General features: G+C 31.8%; 1 protein-coding gene and 1 long non-coding RNA gene across 4 annotated transcripts in view; both read left to right on the top strand.

The window, feature by feature from the left end:
* Window positions 1–3,536, top strand: part of LOC100810544 (beta-amyrin synthase) — a 34,221-nt gene extending 30,685 nt beyond the window's left edge. For both annotated transcript variants that reach the window (XM_006576703.4, XM_003521054.5), the window contains exons 13-17: window positions 851–907; window positions 1,018–1,386; window positions 1,490–1,570; window positions 1,722–1,805; window positions 3,276–3,536. In XM_006576703.4, the coding sequence (XP_006576766.2) occupies window positions 851–907; window positions 1,018–1,386; window positions 1,490–1,570; window positions 1,722–1,805; window positions 3,276–3,398 (714 nt within the window). In that variant the 3' untranslated portion in view covers window positions 3,399–3,536. The remainder of the gene's footprint in view (window positions 1–850; window positions 908–1,017; window positions 1,387–1,489; window positions 1,571–1,721; window positions 1,806–3,275) is intronic.
* Window positions 3,537–5,463: 1,927 nt separating this feature from the next.
* LOC121174593 (uncharacterized) lies at window positions 5,464–11,624 on the top strand. Of its 2 annotated transcripts, XR_005890715.1 has the most exons (10): window positions 5,464–5,935; window positions 6,034–6,249; window positions 6,895–6,954; window positions 8,607–8,718; window positions 9,243–9,334; window positions 9,748–9,819; window positions 10,209–10,295; window positions 10,473–10,488; window positions 10,596–10,694; window positions 10,921–11,624. It is a non-coding gene; the product is annotated as an uncharacterized lncRNA (long non-coding RNA). The 2 variants fall into 2 exon arrangements; XR_005890716.1 differs by lacking the exon at window positions 10,473–10,488.
* The last annotated feature ends 9,187 nt before the right edge of the window (window positions 11,625–20,811 follow it).

Below are 20,811 nucleotides of genomic sequence, written 5' to 3'. Positions count from 1 at the left end.
TCTTTAATTTAGTTTTTATTATTTTTTAAAAAAATATAAAAGAAATTGGTGTTTCATATGACAACTTCAGTAAATGAAATAAAATAATAAAAAATAAAGCAACCTTGGGTTTTACGGCATGAACTCTGTAAAAAAACTGTTAAAGATATTTAGAATAAAAAATAAAAACAAATAAAAGTTGTAAAAGTAAAACACAACTTCGTAAAAAAAAAATGAAAATCTTGTTTACTTAGTAAATCCAAAAGTCACATAATAGTATACAACTTCCATTTAGAAGTCATGTTTCATAAACATGATTTACCCCAATTTAAATAATTTTTAAAAAAATATTTACTCATTTTGATAATATTTCCAAAAATTACCCCTCCGAGGTAAAAAATATTTACTCATTTAGAAATTTGCAAATGTTAACACCATTAGCCTACAACTAGTTATTTCTTACACAAGCAACTTTTAATATAATTTGAGGAAAGATCTCAATTTCTGACAATTTAGATAAATACTTAATATTATGAAATATGTTATAGTAAGTTGTCTATAAATTAATGGCTAATAGCTGACATATGTTGATATGATAGACTCCCTGTCTCAAATCCAATGCCACATCATTTATTCAAGATTCGTGAAATTTGTTTGGTACCATATTGTATTTCTCCTAAATTCATGGTCATATGCTTTTAATTAATTAATAAATCAATCAATTGATGGTCCTTCTCTTTGTTTAATCTTTTATCATTGGGAAGTTGGGGTTAGCGCAGACGACATTAATAATTGATGTTTGATTTACTTTTACTACTAGAATATTTACTTTTGATGCAACTGTGGTTCTTTTTTCTCTTAATTATTGCAGAGTAGAAAAGGTGGTTTAGCAGCATGGGAACCATCAGGAACTCAAGAATGGTTGGAAGTAAGTATTATATAAGTTAATAATGCATGCAACAAGTACATATTCATTAACCGATAAAAAAAAGTCATCCATTAATTAATAAACTAATCAATTTTGTCATTACTTTTTAGATACTCAATCCCACAGAATTTTTAGGGAACATTGTGGTTGAACATGATTATGCTGAGTGCACTGGATCTGCTATTCAAGCTTTAGTTTTGTTTAAGAAGCTATATCCAAGGCATAGGGAGAAAGAGATAAAGAATTCCATTGCCAATGCAGTTCAATTCCTTGAAGATACACAAACAGCTAATGGTTCATGGTATGGAAGTTGGGGAGTTTGCTACATTTATGGCACTTGGTTTGCACTTCGTGGTCTTGCAGCGGCGGGTAAAACTTACACTAATTGTGCTGCCATTCGCAAAGGCGTTAAATTTCTACTTTCAACACAGAAAGAGGATGGTGGGTGGGGAGAAAGCTATCTTTCATGCCCAAAACAGGTTTGTAATTGAATGGCCATGGTAAATACTTAATGTTCTTCACTTTCACTAGGAATTAATAATAATAGTAGTAATAATGTCTTACTAAATGAAAACAATTCAGATATATGTACCTCTTGAAGGAAGTCGATCAACAGTTGTGCACACTGCTTGGGCTCTTTTGGGTCTAATTCTTGCTGGACAGGTTTGCTTTTGATATGTGTGTGTGTGTGTGATTATAGGTCCGCTACATCCTTATTTAAATTTCAAAATGCTTAAAATTTTGTTCTAAGTACCATAAATCTTATAATAAGTCCACCCCGGCCCCCTATTCATCTTTAAATTCCTATGTATAGGCAGAGAGAGATACTACTTCTCTTCACCGTGCTGCAAAATTGCTCATCAATTCTCAGTTGAAAGAGGGTGATTGGCCTCAACAGGTACGTATCAATCCTTTGATATTGATAATGTCTCTTATTTAATAAACTTATTGAGCAATAAATTTAGTTGAACTAGTAATTATGCGTTGTACAAAATAAATGTTTTTTTTATATTATTAAAATTCATAATAAATAATTTTTAAATATATAAATTATAGCATAATTAAAAATCACAATAAAATACTAAATATCTTTATATACATACATATATATATATATATATATATATATATATATATATATATATATATATATATATATATATATATTATAGATTGGGTCACTATGTTTATAGTTCCTAAAAAAGGGTCTAAATGTTTACCAGCAAAAAAAAAATTTGGAACTAAAAACAAATCGTAAAAAGGTTAGGAACTAATCATTAGAAAACCTTTTTAGATTTAAAAAGAAAAATTTAAATTATATTGTCAGGTTATTTTTAATTATAGGTAATTTCTTTATTAAAAATCAATTTAGAAGTAGAGATAAAAAAGGACTTTTTAAAAAAAAAAAGATGGACGACTAATAAGTAAAGAGTTTAATGCTATGTAAAACTCTTTTACACAGTTATTTAAATATAAATTATCGTTTGAATTATTTTAAGATAATTATTTTAAAAGTTAATAAATTTATTATACATGGATGATTGTGTAAATTTTTTCACTATACCAATGTATAACCCTTCTTCTTTTAAGTAAAATATACATGTAAAGGAACTAAAGATAGTAGCTTGGAATAGTCAAAAGATAAAAGGTTTGGCTAGCTGAAAGAATTAATAGTGTCTGAAATACACATTGAAAGCAGAAAAAAGAGAGAATGTTGAAAAATGAAAATGTTTAATGGAGAGTTTTACTATTCAAATTATATATTGGAGTTTATAATATAGGAGTAGATTGTAGTAAAGAAAAAAGTAGGCCAATACAAAATTTAAAGGTCAACGAGATTGAACTTTATACAATATATACCTTCAATTCCTAACAAATTTTTCCTCCGATCTTAAATATAAGAGAAAAATTATTTCATGCTAATTATTCATATTAAATTACATCAATTTCAATTAAAAGTTAATTTTTTTTCCTAAGTTATCCTTCGTTACAATTAGAATTTGGTATTATGAATAAAAAAGAATAATTGAAACTAAAATTATATTTCAATTAGATTAGGAATATTTATAACCTAAAATTAGTTGAGATTTTTTTAGATTTGAGACCAACAAAATGATATTTTTTTTCTTCTTATATCTAAGATGGGAAGGAGTATATATTTCAATTCGATGTTGATATGAGAGTTGGATTATGTGTTTTAACTTCCTATGTAAACAAAACTTCAAACACAAACTTTAATATTTTGATTATTTTTAATTTACAAAAATGATGCAAAATGTCTATTATTAATTTTTTTTAAGCAATGATTCTTCAGATTAATGATTTTTTTTTCTATTTATAATTGTTGTTTATGACTTACTTCTACTAGGAACTCACTGGAGTATTCAATAGAACGTGCATGCTGCATTACCCAATGTACAGAAATATTTATCCAATGTGGGCTCTAGCTGAATATCGTAGGTTGGTTCCCTTGCCATCCACTGAAGTTTAATTTGAAAAGTTGTGCCCATAAAAAGGCAAAGCCATGTCAACAAACATTAAGACATTGTTTTTCATCTTATGGCTCTTTTTAGTTTTGTAAAGACACAAGGCTTAACTCTTTTATGTTATGGTAATGGATATTATGCGATCGAATGCTTGCATATCTTACGTATTTTCATAGGACTTTAAAGTATCGGGGTTGTATTAGTATAATAAACTTGTAATGAAGTTGGGTTGTTACAAATAATTATTGGTATGATTTTTTTATGTAATTATTGTAAAAATTAATAAATTTATTGTAAAATATAGTATATATAATCTTTTTTCTTATAGTATTTATAATATTTATTTTAAATTTAATTACTCTTTTGGTTCATATAATTATAATAACTCTCCCTTTTAATTTAGTAGTTTTACACTATTAGTTTTAATTTTGTAACCATTTTAAAGTATTTGAATATAACAATGTTAGGTGACTTTAGACAATCTTGACCAAAAGGGTTAAAAAATGCAATTATAGAGATGCAATCTTGAGCTAAGAAAAGGAATTGGCAATCAATTATTCATATGAAATGTGTTAGCACCTTATGACGTCTATTATAAAAAGAGTTACCCTTATCCTAATATTATGAAGTTAAAAATGTCTTACTCTCTTGCTCCCAAAATTATCAACCTTATTCCTTTTCTAATTTTATTTATTTGATTTATTTAAACATTCATTTTTACCCTCTGAAAAATATATATTCTTATTATATGTTAAATTTGGATTATTTTGTGAAGGGATTTTTCAAGAAAAAGTGGATTATTATTTTATAACCCAACCTTTGAAATTTTGACAGTCTTTGCAATTTTTGTAACACCCCTGGCTACTATTATAGTTTCTCTTAACTTAAATTTCAAAATTATGGAATTAATTGGATTTGAATTATTAAACATCCTTTCTAAAATCATGAATAATTTTTTTTGCCTTTGTTTGAAAACGGCATTACTTGAAACTCAACGAAAATTGATAGTCGTCAAATATGCTTTAATTTCACACATGATTTGAGGCGATTAATTATCTAGCATTTTTATACATCGAGCCTTGTTTTAACTAAAAAAATAGGATAAATTAGGAATTATCATGTAGGATTGTTGTTTTGTTAGTTTTTTGGATTTCTTGATGTTTTTGTGGAGTTTTTTTTTGCAAAAAATTAAGTAAGAAATTACCAGGGGAGATCTACTTGCTTAAGCAAGGAAAGGAAAAAGCTAAAACTTTTTAAGGCCTGCCTTAAGCGAGGCGCTGTTCACGCTTAAGTAATGCATTATTCATACTTAAGCGAAGAAAGTTAAAAGATGTCTTGAAAGGAATAAGAAGGTCTCGCTTAAGTGAAGCATTATTCACACTAAAGCGAGGAGATACAATAACTATATTGCTCCAATCTAGAGGGTTTCGCTTAAGTGAGGCATTACCCACGTTTAACCAATCGAGGAAGTCAGGTCAGGCCCAAGCCCATAGTAGTTTATAAAAACCTGATGTGCGAATGAAGAGGGATCTCAACACGAATTGGAGCAGTTTTGATGTGACAGAGAGTAAATCATTCTTAGGCTTTTAGCTTGTTATTCATTGCACTTTGCATGAATTCTTTCGAAGATTGTAATCAAGTTATGAGCAGCTATTTTTGACTTCTTGGCAGCTCTCACTCTATAGCATTTCACGCGGTGACACTTCACTCAACTTCTCGTTGGTCAAAATCCTCTACCAGTCATAACCCTTCATTGGTAGTCCTTTTCGAGACCTTGACAATCTGCTTCAGCTGATTTTAAGATCAATGATTGTTCCCATAAACCAACACAAGACTTTTCAGCATGCTTTGTCCTCACTCACACGCTTTCCCGGAAACTTCCCAGAAGGTCAGTTGTACAATCTCATACCTGCACAGTCTCTAGATCCCTCTCATTCTGGTGTGATTCGATTGGGGTGTTATATGCCCACTCACACGCTTTCTAGGAAACTTTCCTGAAGGCCACCCACACTACTAGAAAAGAGGCCTTCTACGACACTATTTTTATGTCGGTTGTATGAAAAATGATGTAGTAACTAAAATAGTGGCATTTTCGTAAATACTTATAACTTTTTAAAGACGGGTCTCTGAAAACCAGCTTAAAAAATGTTTTACGACAGCGATTTTAAAAGATTGTCTTTGAAAACATGTATTTTTCTCTCTCTATGATGACGTGACACGTTATAAGTGGATTAGCTTAAAAACCCTATATCTTACTTTTTCTATACCCTGACTCTTCCATTTTCGAGCCGGGGAGAGAGAAGAAACAATGGTGCCCCACTCACCTCTCCTTCCTCCTTGCTATCCGATAACGGCGACCCCTTCCACTCGCCGCAAACTGACCTCCGCAACAACTCCCGCATCATCGTCATCATCGAGACAACATCAACTCAGTTCACCCAGGTCGCGCCAAAATTCGAGCACCGAAACCCACCGCGGTGGAATCCTTCAAGGAGTTAGACCATTTTCAATCTGGAAACATCGTGCCTTTGGCCACATGGAGGTAACTTATTCAACTTTCATTTCACTGTTCATTAATTTTAAAAATACCTAAAAAAAAGTATTTCGACACTTCTTTTTTCCCAAAATCAAATATTGCAGGAAGTCATGGCGGCAATCAGAGTTATGTTTGAAAAACTAAAGGAAGAAGTTGATTCTGACTTGGATGGTTTTGCTGGAGATTTGGTGGGCATTCTTGAAAAGAATGTAGTGTCTGATCGTGAATGGAAAGAGAGGTTGGAGGATCTGTGGGTTGTTACTCTACAATGTGTATGTGTGCGCTAGGTGCTCTGCTCCAGCCAGAACTCGCTGCTCCAGGTGCAAAAATTGTTAGATATTGGCAATTCTTTTAACTTACTTTAGCTTCAAATCTATTTTTCTTTCTCCCATTTTGTGTACTTAAATTAATTGTGTGGAAGCATGCTTTGAATACTCATCACAATATCTGCCTTGGGAATAAGGATACATGGCTGCTAATTAGATTGAAGTTTTACACCATTACCATGCCACCAAATGAAGAATACACTTCCTTAGGAGTTGTGCTCAATTAGTTCTCAAATATGTAATGTCTACTCAGTTTTCTCTAATTGCTATGAAATAATAAACCCATGGCTATAAAAATTAGTTCTTGGCCAGTAAAATGTGGTAATTTATTGGTTGGCTTATTGCATTGGCAATTTGCTAATTTTGTGCTTTTGTTAGAACAACTCTTATGTTGATTTCTCCATGACATTTTGTTTAAGAGTTTTCAAGACTTTAACTAATGGAAATGAAGTGGAATGATTAAATCTTGTTTTTCGAATTGGAAGAGAGAAGAGGAGAGACAGTGTATATTATAACCTATATTAAACAACTCTTGTATATGCTCTTTTATAAATTTTCTTCTATAACATGATTGTTGGGGAAATATTATGTTTGACCTTAAGATTATTTCTCAAAATTTGAGCTGTAAGTGGTTTGCAGCTCTGGAAATTGTCAAATAATCCATTGGAGGCTAAATCACAAGCAAGGATGCCTGCAACCGTAAGTATCTTTATTTATTGACAACTGTAATTGGTACGTGCTAGGCATTACTCCTCAGCATGTGCATTCCCTTTCATTTGTTTGTTTATTCTGTTATAGCTGAGAATAAATATAGAAAAGGGAAGGCACTTTCTATTAACTTGTCCTTACTATTTTATTTTAAATTATTGTAACTAGGTTAGAATTGTTAATTTTTAGTTATTATATAGGAATCTTTTGTTGGAGCTGATTTTCTACATAGGTTATAGCTGGCATTTTGTTGATTAATGTTGTTTTTTGTACCGTATACTCTGTTAATTAGGGATTTGAGATTGCCATTTTAAAGTAACTTGGACAATTAGACTTTAGAATATAATCATACTTATAGAACTACAAAATGTTTGGATTATACTGTGCTAAAAGTCTAGAGATCTAGGAACTCGAGTCTATAGTTATGGTAATGAACAAAAATTAGATATAGTTATTAGATAATTTTTTATATTGTTTTTTAATTAAAATTAAAAATTTACTTTGATAATTTATGGAATTTATCCTTATTAAATAACTTAATTCTTAAACTTACCCCACTATCAATGATGTATTAGATTAGACTATATTTGAAAAAAAAATATTGATTAAGCTTTAAAATTCTAAAATTTTAATTGTTTCGGGATAATTTTCAAATTTAATCTATATATATATATATATATATATATATTGATTAAGCAATGATGTTGTACTCCTCAAATACACTCTATTCATTCGGATTGAGAGTGAATAATCCAAAGAAAATCAGCATCTATCATGATGTGCATAAATTTTTGCAACTTCATTTGCATTACTTTCTTGCAATAGGTAGCCACTTTTTAGGTTTTGAGTTATTTCAATCCATGCTTGATTCGAGTATGGCTATTGAGAGAAATAACTTTAGAACATCACGTGGAACGCATCGAGAAATAATGTTTATTTATTTATTTTTAACGGAAGTTATTTATTTATTAGAGGAATTCCTGGTTTTCTTTTCTTGTCTTATTAATTCTATTTCCCCTTTCTCTTTTTATTCTTTTCTATTTCCCCTCTCTAACATATTACAATAACCTCTGGAATTTAAAATGCTAATTTTGTTTTTTTTTATCACTCTTTTTATCCCCTCTTCTAAGTTATAGCCTTTATGTGAATAAGTTTCAAGCTAAAATTAAGCTTATTGTTATTTTTCTAAGCAAAAAGTAATATTATTAAAGCATTACAGTCAAGCTCCAATTAAGCTTATTGTTGATTCCATACTTGTACTCAATTTGATTCAGTCACATCAACACTAGTGCTTAATTATTACATCTTTATATGGATAAAAGTTGAATTTAAATTTGAACTTCATATATCATATATGCATGTAGTGGCCAAAAGTGTCAAAGGTAATTAAGTTTGCTTGGATTTTATGTGTCTTATGGTTCGACAGGTAATAACATTAAGATACTTAGATTAATTTGAATTAATCAAAAATAATTCCAAAGAAGCATTTTTTTAAGGGAGGGTGCTAAATATATTGTTTTATGTTTGAATGCAGAAATATAGATCTCCAATGTTAAATTCATTTTCTCCAATGTTATTTTCAAAGTTCCTGCTATAGTGAATGGTTCAACTCCCAATAAGTTGAATAACCTCATTTCTTACAGGGATATGCAAAGATTTCTAGCAGAAAGTACAGTCGGGAATGAATCAACCAATTCCACAATTTGTGATGAAGTCTGCCAGCTTAAATCATCTCTTCTAGAGGGAATTTTAGTGGTAAGTTTCCTTGGTCATTTTTACAAATGCAGTAGCTCAATGACCTGGGAGGTGTCTTGTTTTTTTAACTATATTTTTTTTCTTTTCCTTGATAAGTAAATTCTATGGTGCCACAACTATCTATACTCTTGTTGGAGGTCTTAGTCATTCTTTTTCATTTGCTCTCCTAAAAGCTATGCAATTGGTTAAATTTGGTTTTTGTTAAAAAAAATAGCCAGTGTTACGTGGCAACATTCCTTGTAGAACTGTCCTTCAATCTATAAGATGTGAAAACATGGTAAACTTAGATATTTTTAGTAGACATTCTATTTTCCAGTATATTAATCATCTTATCAAAAGTGAGACAAGTCCAAAATTACTTGAGTGATGTTTTAGCTACGTTCTTGGTTCTCATTGGCTGTACTTTTGAGATTAAAACAGTTAGAGTTGATAGTTGTAAGGTTTTGTTATTAAAAGAAGGTTGTGTGCAAGTTATTGTGGTTACTGTTCTAATATATTTTAATTTGTTGTTGTCTTCTTTTCAGAGAGTTGTGAACATGAAGATAGCAGAATTTCCAATTTTGGGTTGTATCAGGAACAATAGAGTTCGAGTGAAGGATACAACTTTCTCATCAAGGTAAAGAGATACAGTGTTCTATTGTATACATGTTTTCTCTCATTATTTTTTTAGTAGTTTTATTCTGGTCGGTAGGTAGGTTGTGTATAGTTTCATCAACTTAAACAAAAATAGAGAGTTGGTTTCTAGAGTAATTCCTACACTGTATATTCTTAGCATTTTTTGAGTGAATTACTTTGTGTATGCTTCTATTTTCTGACTTTTCAATCATTCGAATATCTACCTTATCAATACTTAATTGATGGTTTGGTAAGTAGTATGGGACCAGGGAAAGTAAAGAAGTTACAGTAGAAAGGAGAGTTCAGTTTGATTTACTTCAGCTTTTGTCCATATTGTTTTGCTTTAACTACCTTGTGCTTCGGCACACTGAGTTTATTGCTTAATAGGTTCCTTTGTTATGTTCTAATTTACAGGTTATGCAAAGAGACTACAAATTAAGTTCTTATTCACTGAATTCTGTGTCATCACACTTCCTTTCTGAGCAGGTAAAGTCATTCTTTTGGCATCATTTCAAGCAACTTTTTTCCCACTTTGTTTTGTGTGCCTTGGCACAATGTTAAGGATATTGCCTTGTGACTTGGAGGTAATGTGTTCAAATCCTGTAAAGCTTCTCTGCTTGGGGTTGAGTTAGGCCTAAATCCAAATTCAAATAGATTGCAATGGAGTTGTAATTTGATAGATATACATTTCAATTGGTCATTTTATTTATTGTCTGTATGTTCCTATGTTTGTCTATGCACTTCTCCATTTGTGACCTATTTATACGCCTACCATTTTCTAAACAGCTTCATTTGCTGGAATCTTGTCTTTGTTCTTCAAAGTTATATTCACAGTCAATTTATTGGCTTGGTCGCTTCATGTTTGTATGTTGCAGAAAGAGGATGTTCATCATTCAATTATATTCGATCTTCAAAATGGAAATGCAGAAATTAGGAGGCGCCTTGCTGTGTATTGTTTGAAGGTTTGTATTCTGGTTCTTTCATCTAGGGATGCTCTTTGTTGCTACCTTTCATACTTTTCTTGTGTTAATGCTGGATGCATATCTCCCTTATTGAGTTTTGGATAAATTGATGTTCATTTACAATTATGTGGAAATGGCTCGAGTAACAAGTGTCCCAATTTCTTTTCTACTTTCCAGCGGCCAAAGCATTAAAGTAAGCATTGAAGTGCCTTTTTCCTATCAATAATTAGAAAATAAAAATGCATAAAATGATTGATCATTGAATTTGTAGCATTAATTGCTTGTTTTCTTCCTTTCCAGCTACTTTCTCAACTTCTTAGGAAGACAAGACAAAGGAATCTGCTCATTCCTAATGCCAAACAAGCTGGGTCTGAACAAGGAACATTTGAAGGTTCCACTGTAAGTTCATTCTTTTCTTTTTCATATTCATCATTTTAAATGATTAAATGGAATTGATTCTTTCCACTTTCAATGTATGTACATGCATGTTTGCGTGTGTATGGATCTTCCAATATGAAATGAAATTTATTGCATTACCTACCCAGTCATACAACTATACTATTCTATGTCATCCAATATGGATTGATTAATTGGCATTGATTCATAGATTCTGTTGCCAATGCAGGAAAAAACACAAAAAAATAATAATAATTTTACATCGGTTATCCTCATAACCGATGTAGCATGAGGCTACATTCTACGACTGTTCACTGCTCACCCGATGTAAAGTGACGTAAATTCTACATTGGTTATCACAACAACCGATGTAGAATGGTTTGCGTTTGAACGATCCTACTACGGTTCGAACAACACCCGATGTAGAATGATGAACATTTTACGACGGTTCAAAGCTAATAACTGATGTAGAATGTTAATTAATCTAAGACGGGTTTGACTAGACACCCGTCTTTGAACCCGAGGTATTCTAAATCGGTCGGGGAACCGTCGTCGTAGGATGCGTGTGATTCAACGTTGCTGGCTACAACATCGGGTGATAACCGATGTAGAAAGGGGAAATTAACCGATGTAGAAAGCTCGATTTCTAGTAGTGCCATCTCATAACTACTCCAAGACAAACACGCTTAATTATGAAGTTCTTAAGTGATATGCTACTGAAAAGTATATGTATTTTGTTGGTATAGGTAGTACCAATTAATTCCTTTAAATCATTTTTAGTCGTACAGTCTTATACATGCATAGCTTCTAGATTCTTTTCATTCTGGTGTGATTCGATTAAGGTGTTACAATAGGAACCTTAGTTTAGTTGACAGACACTCTTTTGGTTCCTGAACTGAGAAGAGTATCTAATTTAGATTGTTGTTAGACATAGATCAATACCAATTAAGATTCGTTAATTCTTAATTGCTAACGTTGATTATTTTGATTAATTTGCCAAGACATTGGAAATTAATCTAAATAATTTAGGTTTTTTCACTTATGACATTAGGGTTAGAATATATTTGTGAATTGGGGATAATTTTTTTTGAATGATTAGACTAATTGTGGTTATTACAATGAAATAAGGGAAACGAAGTTCAACCCCGACTATCCAAACCTCACAATTCTCACAACAACACTTCATTCAATTCTGCTACTTCATTTTACATTGGTTGTATTTATACAATTGTTCTTTATTTTATTACTATTTTTGTTCATTGTCTTATAAGGTATTCCAAATACCCTTTTTGAGAAAATACCTTTAACAAAACCTCAATTGTTTAATTAAAATTGCTTGGATAAACATTAGTCCTTAAAGTCCTATTGCTATTCAAAACTTGTGATTTCACTTGACCAAACGGAAAATCCCTAACAAAAATCATCCTCAATAAACTCATCATTCAATTTAAAAACATGTGTTAGTGAAATATCCTTATCAATGAAACAACTTGATTTATAAAACATTAGGTTCACAATATACCATTAAAATGGTACAAAATTCCGTTTAAAGTCCTCAATCCCTCATTAAGCAATTCTAATACACAAATATGAAATCAGTTTCACATATTTGAAAGTAATTGCATTGTACATTTGAGTCACATATATGGGAGCAATACATGATAATATTAAAGTATAGTCTACCATTTTTTATATAAGAAATAAATTGCAACTTAGAGCAACGGCAAAATAAAATCCAACCCTTATATACCCATTTAACCTATGAGACATCCTCATGAGGGTATCTTCCTTTCCCTAAACAAGTCAATCCACATCCTTAGCGCTTGTCATAGTCTTTCCATTCCATCTCTGGCGATCACATAGAATCATTCATCTCTATTTGAAAAATATAGGTGTATGGAGTCCTTCACTTCCTCTAAAATCATAAGCAAGACGACCTTATTGTCACCTAACAACCTACTAACAATGACAGTGTGGTTCTCTACTATCTCCAATCGTAACCCTAATCGGTTTCATTCACTAATCTCTTATCTCAACATATTTAGAATTTGATCTCACTAAAACTCCTAGAACTTAGTTGTCTTACAAATTCTTAAGTTATATGACTATTGGGAATATATTTTTTTGCCATGGTACAATGATAAGACTCTCACCAAAACTGTTATGCCTCACATTTGTTGGGATTGTCAAGTCGACTGCATGACTCATGGTCACAACTACTCGACACCATATCCCCAAGGGCATCGCAATCCAACGATCATTCCTTTGGTACCACTATGCGGTCATCCACTATTTCTGATGAATGACTCCTCAATGACTCTCCTGGTGAGGATCGTCATTTACATGTCTACATGAGATTCTTTGTCAATGGTATTAGATGGTGGTTAGTCAAAAACCTGGGCATGCATGAGACCACGCCTTTAGCTCAATAACATATTATTCAAAGAATTAGCATCTTCACCACCCCAGGTGGTCGTTCTAACCCACTCTCCACAAATTATATTAATTTATCATAAACAGAACCACCCACATGACCATTTCCATGCCTGCTTTCATAGTTAGTCATCACAAATCTTTGTATTTCTTGAGGCGCATATTGTCCAACACTACACACACGTCCCGTCCTTGAAGATCTTGCCACTGAAAGATAGAAGGACACTTCTTCATCTTCAACTCATAATCATTTGTGAACTTTCACACATCACATTACAACACAAACAAGCAAGTGCATCAAGCACCTACGGATGAGCAGCGGTCAGTTATGGAAGGGTTCGGGCTAAAAATGCATGAACCATTGAAAATTGACCATAGCAAATGTTGAATCACAATCGAAAGTTTGAAGCTTTGATTTTGTTAGGTTTGGATAACGCAGTTGATGGGTTATGCCGGTGGGTTCTATTAGTTTCAAGAAAAGATGCCATGCCCAGCAAAAAGGATGTCGGGAGGAGACTTGTGATTGCTGCATGTTGGAAAGAGACTTGGTGGTGGTTGGTGGATGTCGGGAACAATCTATGTGGTGGTTCATGGACGCAGGAGATGGTTCTTCACAATGCCTTCAAGCTTGATGATGATAATACTTCACAGAAAGAGGAATGGGAACATATATTGAAATTTTGAAAACAAGAAAGAAAGAACTGAGAATAAAGAGAAAAAAATATGAAGAACTAAGAAGAAAGAAGTAAGGATAGTGGAGAGAGATATAAAGTAAGTTATGTGAGTTGTAGTGTTTCAATTTGTTTTTCTCAGTTCTCAGTCGGGTGACAAATTTGTGCTCATCCCTATAAGCACCATTAGGCTCATCATGAACTCAATTCATGATTTCCATCATTTTAATTATTATTTTTATGTAATTCTCACCCTCTCAAGTCTTATGATGAGTTTTCAGTCCTAAGTCTTCAACAAGTAAAGGTTCTAAGGCTTTATCAAACATTTACTAACTCCATCATTATATTATTCACACTCAGTGTTAATTCACTATTCTTCATAGTGAACATATTACTCATTAGAACTAGCTTCTATTCTCAAAAATGCACTCACACTAGAGTCCACTTGTTTTCCCCACAAGGATCCTATGATCCTCATCACAAATTCAACACAATTTCACACCATGCAATTTGAGTTCCTGCACTCATTTGCCCGAGGATCACATTTCTCTTGGTCTCATTTCAATCGATAGCAATTCAAGATTCAAAAACTTGGCAATTCAAGGGTCATAAACCACACTCAATCCAATAATTATACAACATGGTACAAGGTCTCCCTTTAGGGTAGACCCACTCATTCATGCTCCATAACAGATAAATAATACTCACAAACTAATTAAATTAACAAAATTTCTTTATTAGTCACATATTCAAATTTATACCACAAAAATTATTTGACATATCAAATCAAATCACAATGGCTTAGAAATTTGCAGATATATATGTCATTCATCATACATATTTCAACATATAAATTCAGCCATCCAAATTTCATCACCAAAGTAATATTTTAATTTAAATTCCTCTGCTAGACTATCTCTGTAAATCAAGATTTGGGAATTTTGAAAAATAGTAAAACACCTCATAATTTCAAGATATTTTACAAATATCATATGAAACATCATAAATATCATATAACTTTCTCAATATTTAATATGTACCACAAAAATCATTTTTACAATTAATCATCCTTGTTGGCAAAAAACAGAGTTCACACTAGAAAATAGAAATTAGAAATTATCAAATCAGATTTTAAAATTATGAGAAAATTCAAAGATTTTCCAAAGGGTCATTTTCTCAACATTTATTTCACACTAAAACTATTTTTACTCATGAAGACGTTGCAGGGAAGATTTTAGAAAACATAGTAAATAATCAAATTAAAATATTGAAATGGCTTATAACGAAGAAAAAATGACATCACCAATGATTTATATAAGGAGTTTGGGCTTCCAGTTCTCAACAAACATCACTAAAACAATTTATTGGGTCAAAACATCTCTTAGCACAAATTAAGAAAACCATGAAAATAATTCAATAAAATAGTAAGAGCGCTAAAAAATTTTGAAACTTTTTGTAATGAATCCAGAGACATAAAGGCACTTGGGAATGGTTCTAGTTATCAAAGAAATGTCACGAAAATAATTAAATAAAATTAAGAATAGTGGTTGCCACATGAAAAAAAAAGGAGCAATTTTAAGTTTAAAAAAATCAATTTCAAACTATATAAGGTCACAAAAGGCCTCCAACACATCAACAATGGTAAAAATTTCAAGAAAATATCACAAAGACTTAAGGAAAGAGAAGAACTTGTCCATACCTTTGGTGGGTTCACTTCAAATTGCAAGAAATGAGTGTTGTTGGATAGCCCTTGAACTCCTTTACACTATATCTCGAATTGGAAGGAAAAAGCTTTGATCTTGTGGCTTGAATCTTATAATGAAGAAAAGAATTTCTAGAAAGAGTTTAGAGAAAATGAGGGTTTTTCTTTTGAAGAGGGAGAGGGGAAATGCAAAGCAAAAGGTGCTTCCTTCCCCCTTATTAGGGATGATGAACACTTCAAGGTCAACTAGTGTCTCACTTTTTTTGGGGCATTCTAAGGCCCATTTAGGGTAGGATTAGGTTAGGTTTTGAGTTTTGGATGTTTTTAGTGTAACGACTCATCGTCATTACATAAAGCTAAGAACTAACTCAAGTGAAAGATTTTATTTTAATTCATTTAAAACTCTTCTATTAATTTCATTATGAAAAACCTTTTAAACCTTTCGTGTTTCAAAGGTCAAAGCTATATGCACGATATCAAGATAAAAACATCACATGTTATATATACACGGCTAAAAATACCATGCATTATATGGCACTCCAACATAACATAATCATATACAACATCAGAGCCATCCAAACCTCCTCAAAGAAAACATGTAAACAAAAACAACTCTCTAAGGAAAACTACGTAGACTCTAAGTCGGTCAATCTTATAAATAGCCCTAAAGATTAAACATAAACGGATAACACACCTTCACGTCCAGGTATGCATATCCATGAAGTATCCAAAGACACAGAGTCACCTACTAGCCATTTGATCCCTCACATACATTAATTACAGAATCATCAGAGGCACAAATCACACAACAACGTAAGGGTAAGCTTACCAAAAACAAGCAAACTAAAACAACAATACAACTTAACAATTAAAGCATAACCATATACCATCATACATAGAATATAACATGTGGAAATCATGTATAAACCATAAAGCACTACTACAAGGTTTCTTGTGAGGTGAAAGAGGAAAGTTCCTTACCACTAAACTAGCCCTCAAACTCGAATAAATCACTACTACAAGGTCTCTTGAGCAAAGGAATTCAATGTCTGAAGTTCTCCAAGGTTGTCTTGGAGAGGGAAAAAAGAGTGAAATAAGAATGTTTTGTGAGTGGTTTAGATTTAAACCCCCTTTTATGCTAAGTCTATGACTATCCCTATTCCTTCTAATCAAGCTCTTCACTCAAGGTCCACTCATCTCGGTCCAACCATTCTAAGACTTATTATTCAAACATAAAACAAGATTTCCGCATAAGTAATCATAATCATATATAAACATCACAAATCATCACCTCATAATTAATTAATTACATACACTTTATTTATATTTAGTTACTATTAAAGTCTAATTAAAATTACTTAATCAAACATTATGAAAAATAAGGTTACATTTAGTCTCTCATGCTTCTATTAAATTAATCTATCATTTTAATTAACTTACAGCGTGTGCCACATAATTAATTATTTCTCTACTACTTATATAAGATTTAATTTAATTTAAATAGGATTTAAAAAACAATTTCCTTAATCATGTCTCTACATCATTAATTTCTATTAATTACTTAACTTTATTAATCATAACCATCACAAGCAATTTCTAAATGAATTTAGCCATGAAAGAACTAATTCTCCGTCTATTTAAAAGTTTGAGTTATTTACAACAATGTCATTAATAACTCTACTCCTTACTTTGACCAAAGTTTGACATTGGTTAACTAAGGTCACATTAACTTAAACTTAATTAAAATTAATTGCCATCATAATTACACTATTTTTAACCCTTAATCAAATTTATTCGCATAAAGCACATCTTTCTTATTTAACACAACTAATTCACAATTAAATCATACAACTATTGGGTTGTAATTTTTAGGATGTTGTAGTTTCTTGTATAGTTTTATTGTTGGCTTTGTTTTCATATTTACAAGAAAGAATACCTATCTCTAATAAGGGATCAAATTTTTTATCCCTCTTTACACCTTTTTAATCAAATATCCATTATTACTCTGTTGCTCTCTGCATAAATCTTTTTCTAGTCCATGTTAATTTTTATGATAGAAATTGGTTTTTTTTATGGACAGAAATATAGACATAAAAAAGATGTAATTATTATGCGAGTCTACATACTTTTATCAAATTTTTAATTAGGTCTTGATTTTTTTAATTGGAGCCTAATTTTTTTTTCAACTGGATCCTCTCATCTAATTGTTGTTGTCTAAAATTAGTCGCAATGGATTGCTGCTTGTAAGTGTATTGTAAGAACGACATAGTCAATTATGAGATTTTTCTACAGAGTTTTAACCTTCTAACCAATTTTTTGTATAAGTTGTTGTCAAGAAAATGATATATGGTAGTTTTCAATGATATGAAACAGTAAATAAATACATGATCCTCTCTATCATCTCTCCATGATTATTAAGGACAAAATATCAAAACAAAATCTCAAATAAAAAGGAAAAAATATACAGGGATTTGGATCAATTACAATTTAAATTCAAATCAAAGCTAATCCTTACAATTAATGAATTCTAACACCCCGTTTCAAGTTGGTGCATGAATGTCACACATTTCCAACTTATCAAGAGAATTACTAAGGGTCTTGGATGCTTCTGCCTTGGCCAACATATCAACATGTTGTTATTCTGATTTTACAAAAGGAAAAACAATAATATCATCTTCAATCTTTTCTTTGATGAAATGTCTGTCAGTTTTCACATGTTTTGTACGATCATGTTGGACAGGGTTGTTAGCAATCTCTACGGCTGATTTATCATCACAGTAAAGCTTCATTGCATCCTTTTGTTCATATCCAATATCCTTCAAGAGACTTCTAATCCATAACAGTTCACATATTCCAACAACCATCCCTCTAAACTTTGCTTCAGCACTTGATCTAGCAACTACTTATTTCTTTTTACTTCTCCAAGTTACTAGATTTCCTCCCACAAAAGTGAAGTAGCTCGCGGTATACCTTTTATCATCTGCTAATCCAGGCCAATCAGCATCAGTATAACCCTCAACTTTGAGGTGACCATGATTTGAGCCTAACACATTTTCCTGGTGCAGATTTTAAGTACCTTAATATCCGTTCAACAACATCCATATGCGGTTTTTTTGGGTCATGCATAAATTGTCTCACGACATTGACTGCATATGCTATGTCTGGTCTAGTATGAGACAAGTAAATTAACTTTCCCACTAGTCTTTGATATCTTCCTCTATCTGCATTGGTTGCATCAACACAATGAAAATTCTTGTTGTTTTGTTCTATGGGAGTATCAATTGGTTTACACTCAAGCATTCTTGTTTCAGTTAACAAGTCTAAAACATACTTTCTTTTAGAAAGAAAGATACCGTGCTTAGACCTTGCAACTTTGATCCCTAAAAAATATTTGAGATCTCCAAGTTGTTTCATGTCAAATTTAGAAGCTAAATGTCTCTCTAAGCTTAAGATTTCATTAGGATCATTTCCAGTCACAATCATATCATCAACATATATTATCAATGCAGTGACTTTATCTTGATTATGCTTGAGAAACAAGGTGTGATCAGAATTGTTTTGTGTGTAACCGATAAACTTCATAGACTTTGTAAATCTTCCAAACCAAGCTCTTGGTGATTGTTTCAATCCGTATAAGGCCTTTTTAAGCTTACACACCAAAGGAATATTTGAGTACTTTGGTATACCTGGAGGAGGATCCATATAAACTTCTTCCATTAAATCTCCATTTAAAAAAGCACTTTTTACATCAAATTGAAGAAGTGACCAATCTTGATTTGATGCTAGTGATAATAACACCCTAATTGTATTGAGCTTTGCAACTGGTGCAAAGGTTTCTTGGTAATCAACCCCAAAAGATTGAGTGTAACCCTTTGCAACTAGCCTTGCTTTATATCTCTCCACACTTCCATCAGATTTATGTTTGACAGTAAACACCCATCTACAACCAACTATACTTTTTCCATCCGGTAAGGTTACAAGTTCCCAAGTAGCATTTTTCTCCAATGCTTCCATTTTTATTTTCATTGTCTAGATCCACCTAGAATCTGCTAGAGCTTCCTGCAAACTACTAGGAGTAAAGGCAGTAGATAATTGAGATACAAAATTGGCATATGACTTGGACAGCCTTTTAGATGACACATAGTTATTTATGGGGTATTTGAATTTACAATTAAGAATGGGTTCATACTTAATTGGGGGTTGTCCTTTATTAGTACGAGGTGGAAGAGTGTAAGAGCTCACTATAGGATCAGAATTTGGGGTAGAAGAGACATTGCATTGTATATCTGTGGAAACATAGTTTTGTGTATTAGCAACAGAATGAAAAGGAGTAAGAGTTTCAGGTGATACCTCTACAAAATTATTTTCGAATTGGATCAACAGTGTGATTGAGGCCGTACCCGAATCAAATAAACATTAAAAATGCAGTATCTAGGAAGTGATCCTAGGTCGTCTTCCAACGAGCAATGGTCAATCAAACGTTCATAACAGATAGTAAGAAAATAGTAATGAATTGGGGGAGTTATTTGTTTTGGTAAATTAAACAGCAAGCAAATTTGAATTAGAAAATAACAAAATTAAAACATGTTGTTTCCCCTTGATTCACAAGCAAGTCTCTTATCCTAGGTTGCGAGAATTTATCCTTAATTAGTTCAACCACTTAATCCAACCCTAAATTAAATTACTAAGAGAAAATTAACATAAGGCTGTCATTATGTGATTAAGCAACACATACACCAATTAATCATGAACGAAACTGATCATTAAGCATTAACGTAAATTAAGCGCAGAGACAATTAATCAAGCACTAAGCATGCATGAATTAATAGCAACAAATACAGAGTAATTGGTGAAGAGGAAAAACTGATTAGAATTCAATAGCAATAACGAAACCTCAAAGAGATTTGTGCTTGATCCTCAAGAGAAAACAACGCTGGAGACTTAGCCTTCCATTAATCAGTAGAAAACGAAATAGTAGATTGAAGCAGAAATGAAATTGCAGAAAACGAATTTTATTCTACGTGAACAGTGCGCATGAACAGTAAAAACTGAAATTCTAAAATCCTAGAATTATTCTCCTTTTTCGAAAAACTTTCTAAAACTAAAACCTTGGTATTGTTATATAGGTCCTCAGTCCCAAAGCTTACAAATCTGTTTTAAGTCCAAGCCCATAAATAAAATAAAATCCGGACAAGATAAGATAAGATTGGATGAAATAAAATCAAGATGAAATAAAATCTGGATAACATAAGATAAGATTGGATGAAATAAAATCTAGATGAAATAATATCTAGATGAAATAAAATTTGGATAA

Source organism: Glycine max, chromosome 3, assembly GCF_000004515.6.
Source record: "Glycine max cultivar Williams 82 chromosome 3, Glycine_max_v4.0, whole genome shotgun sequence".
NCBI lineage: Eukaryota > Viridiplantae > Streptophyta > Magnoliopsida > Fabales > Fabaceae > Glycine > Glycine max.
Note: the sequence above shows the minus strand (reverse complement) of the source record. Positions and strands in the feature narration are given on the sequence as shown.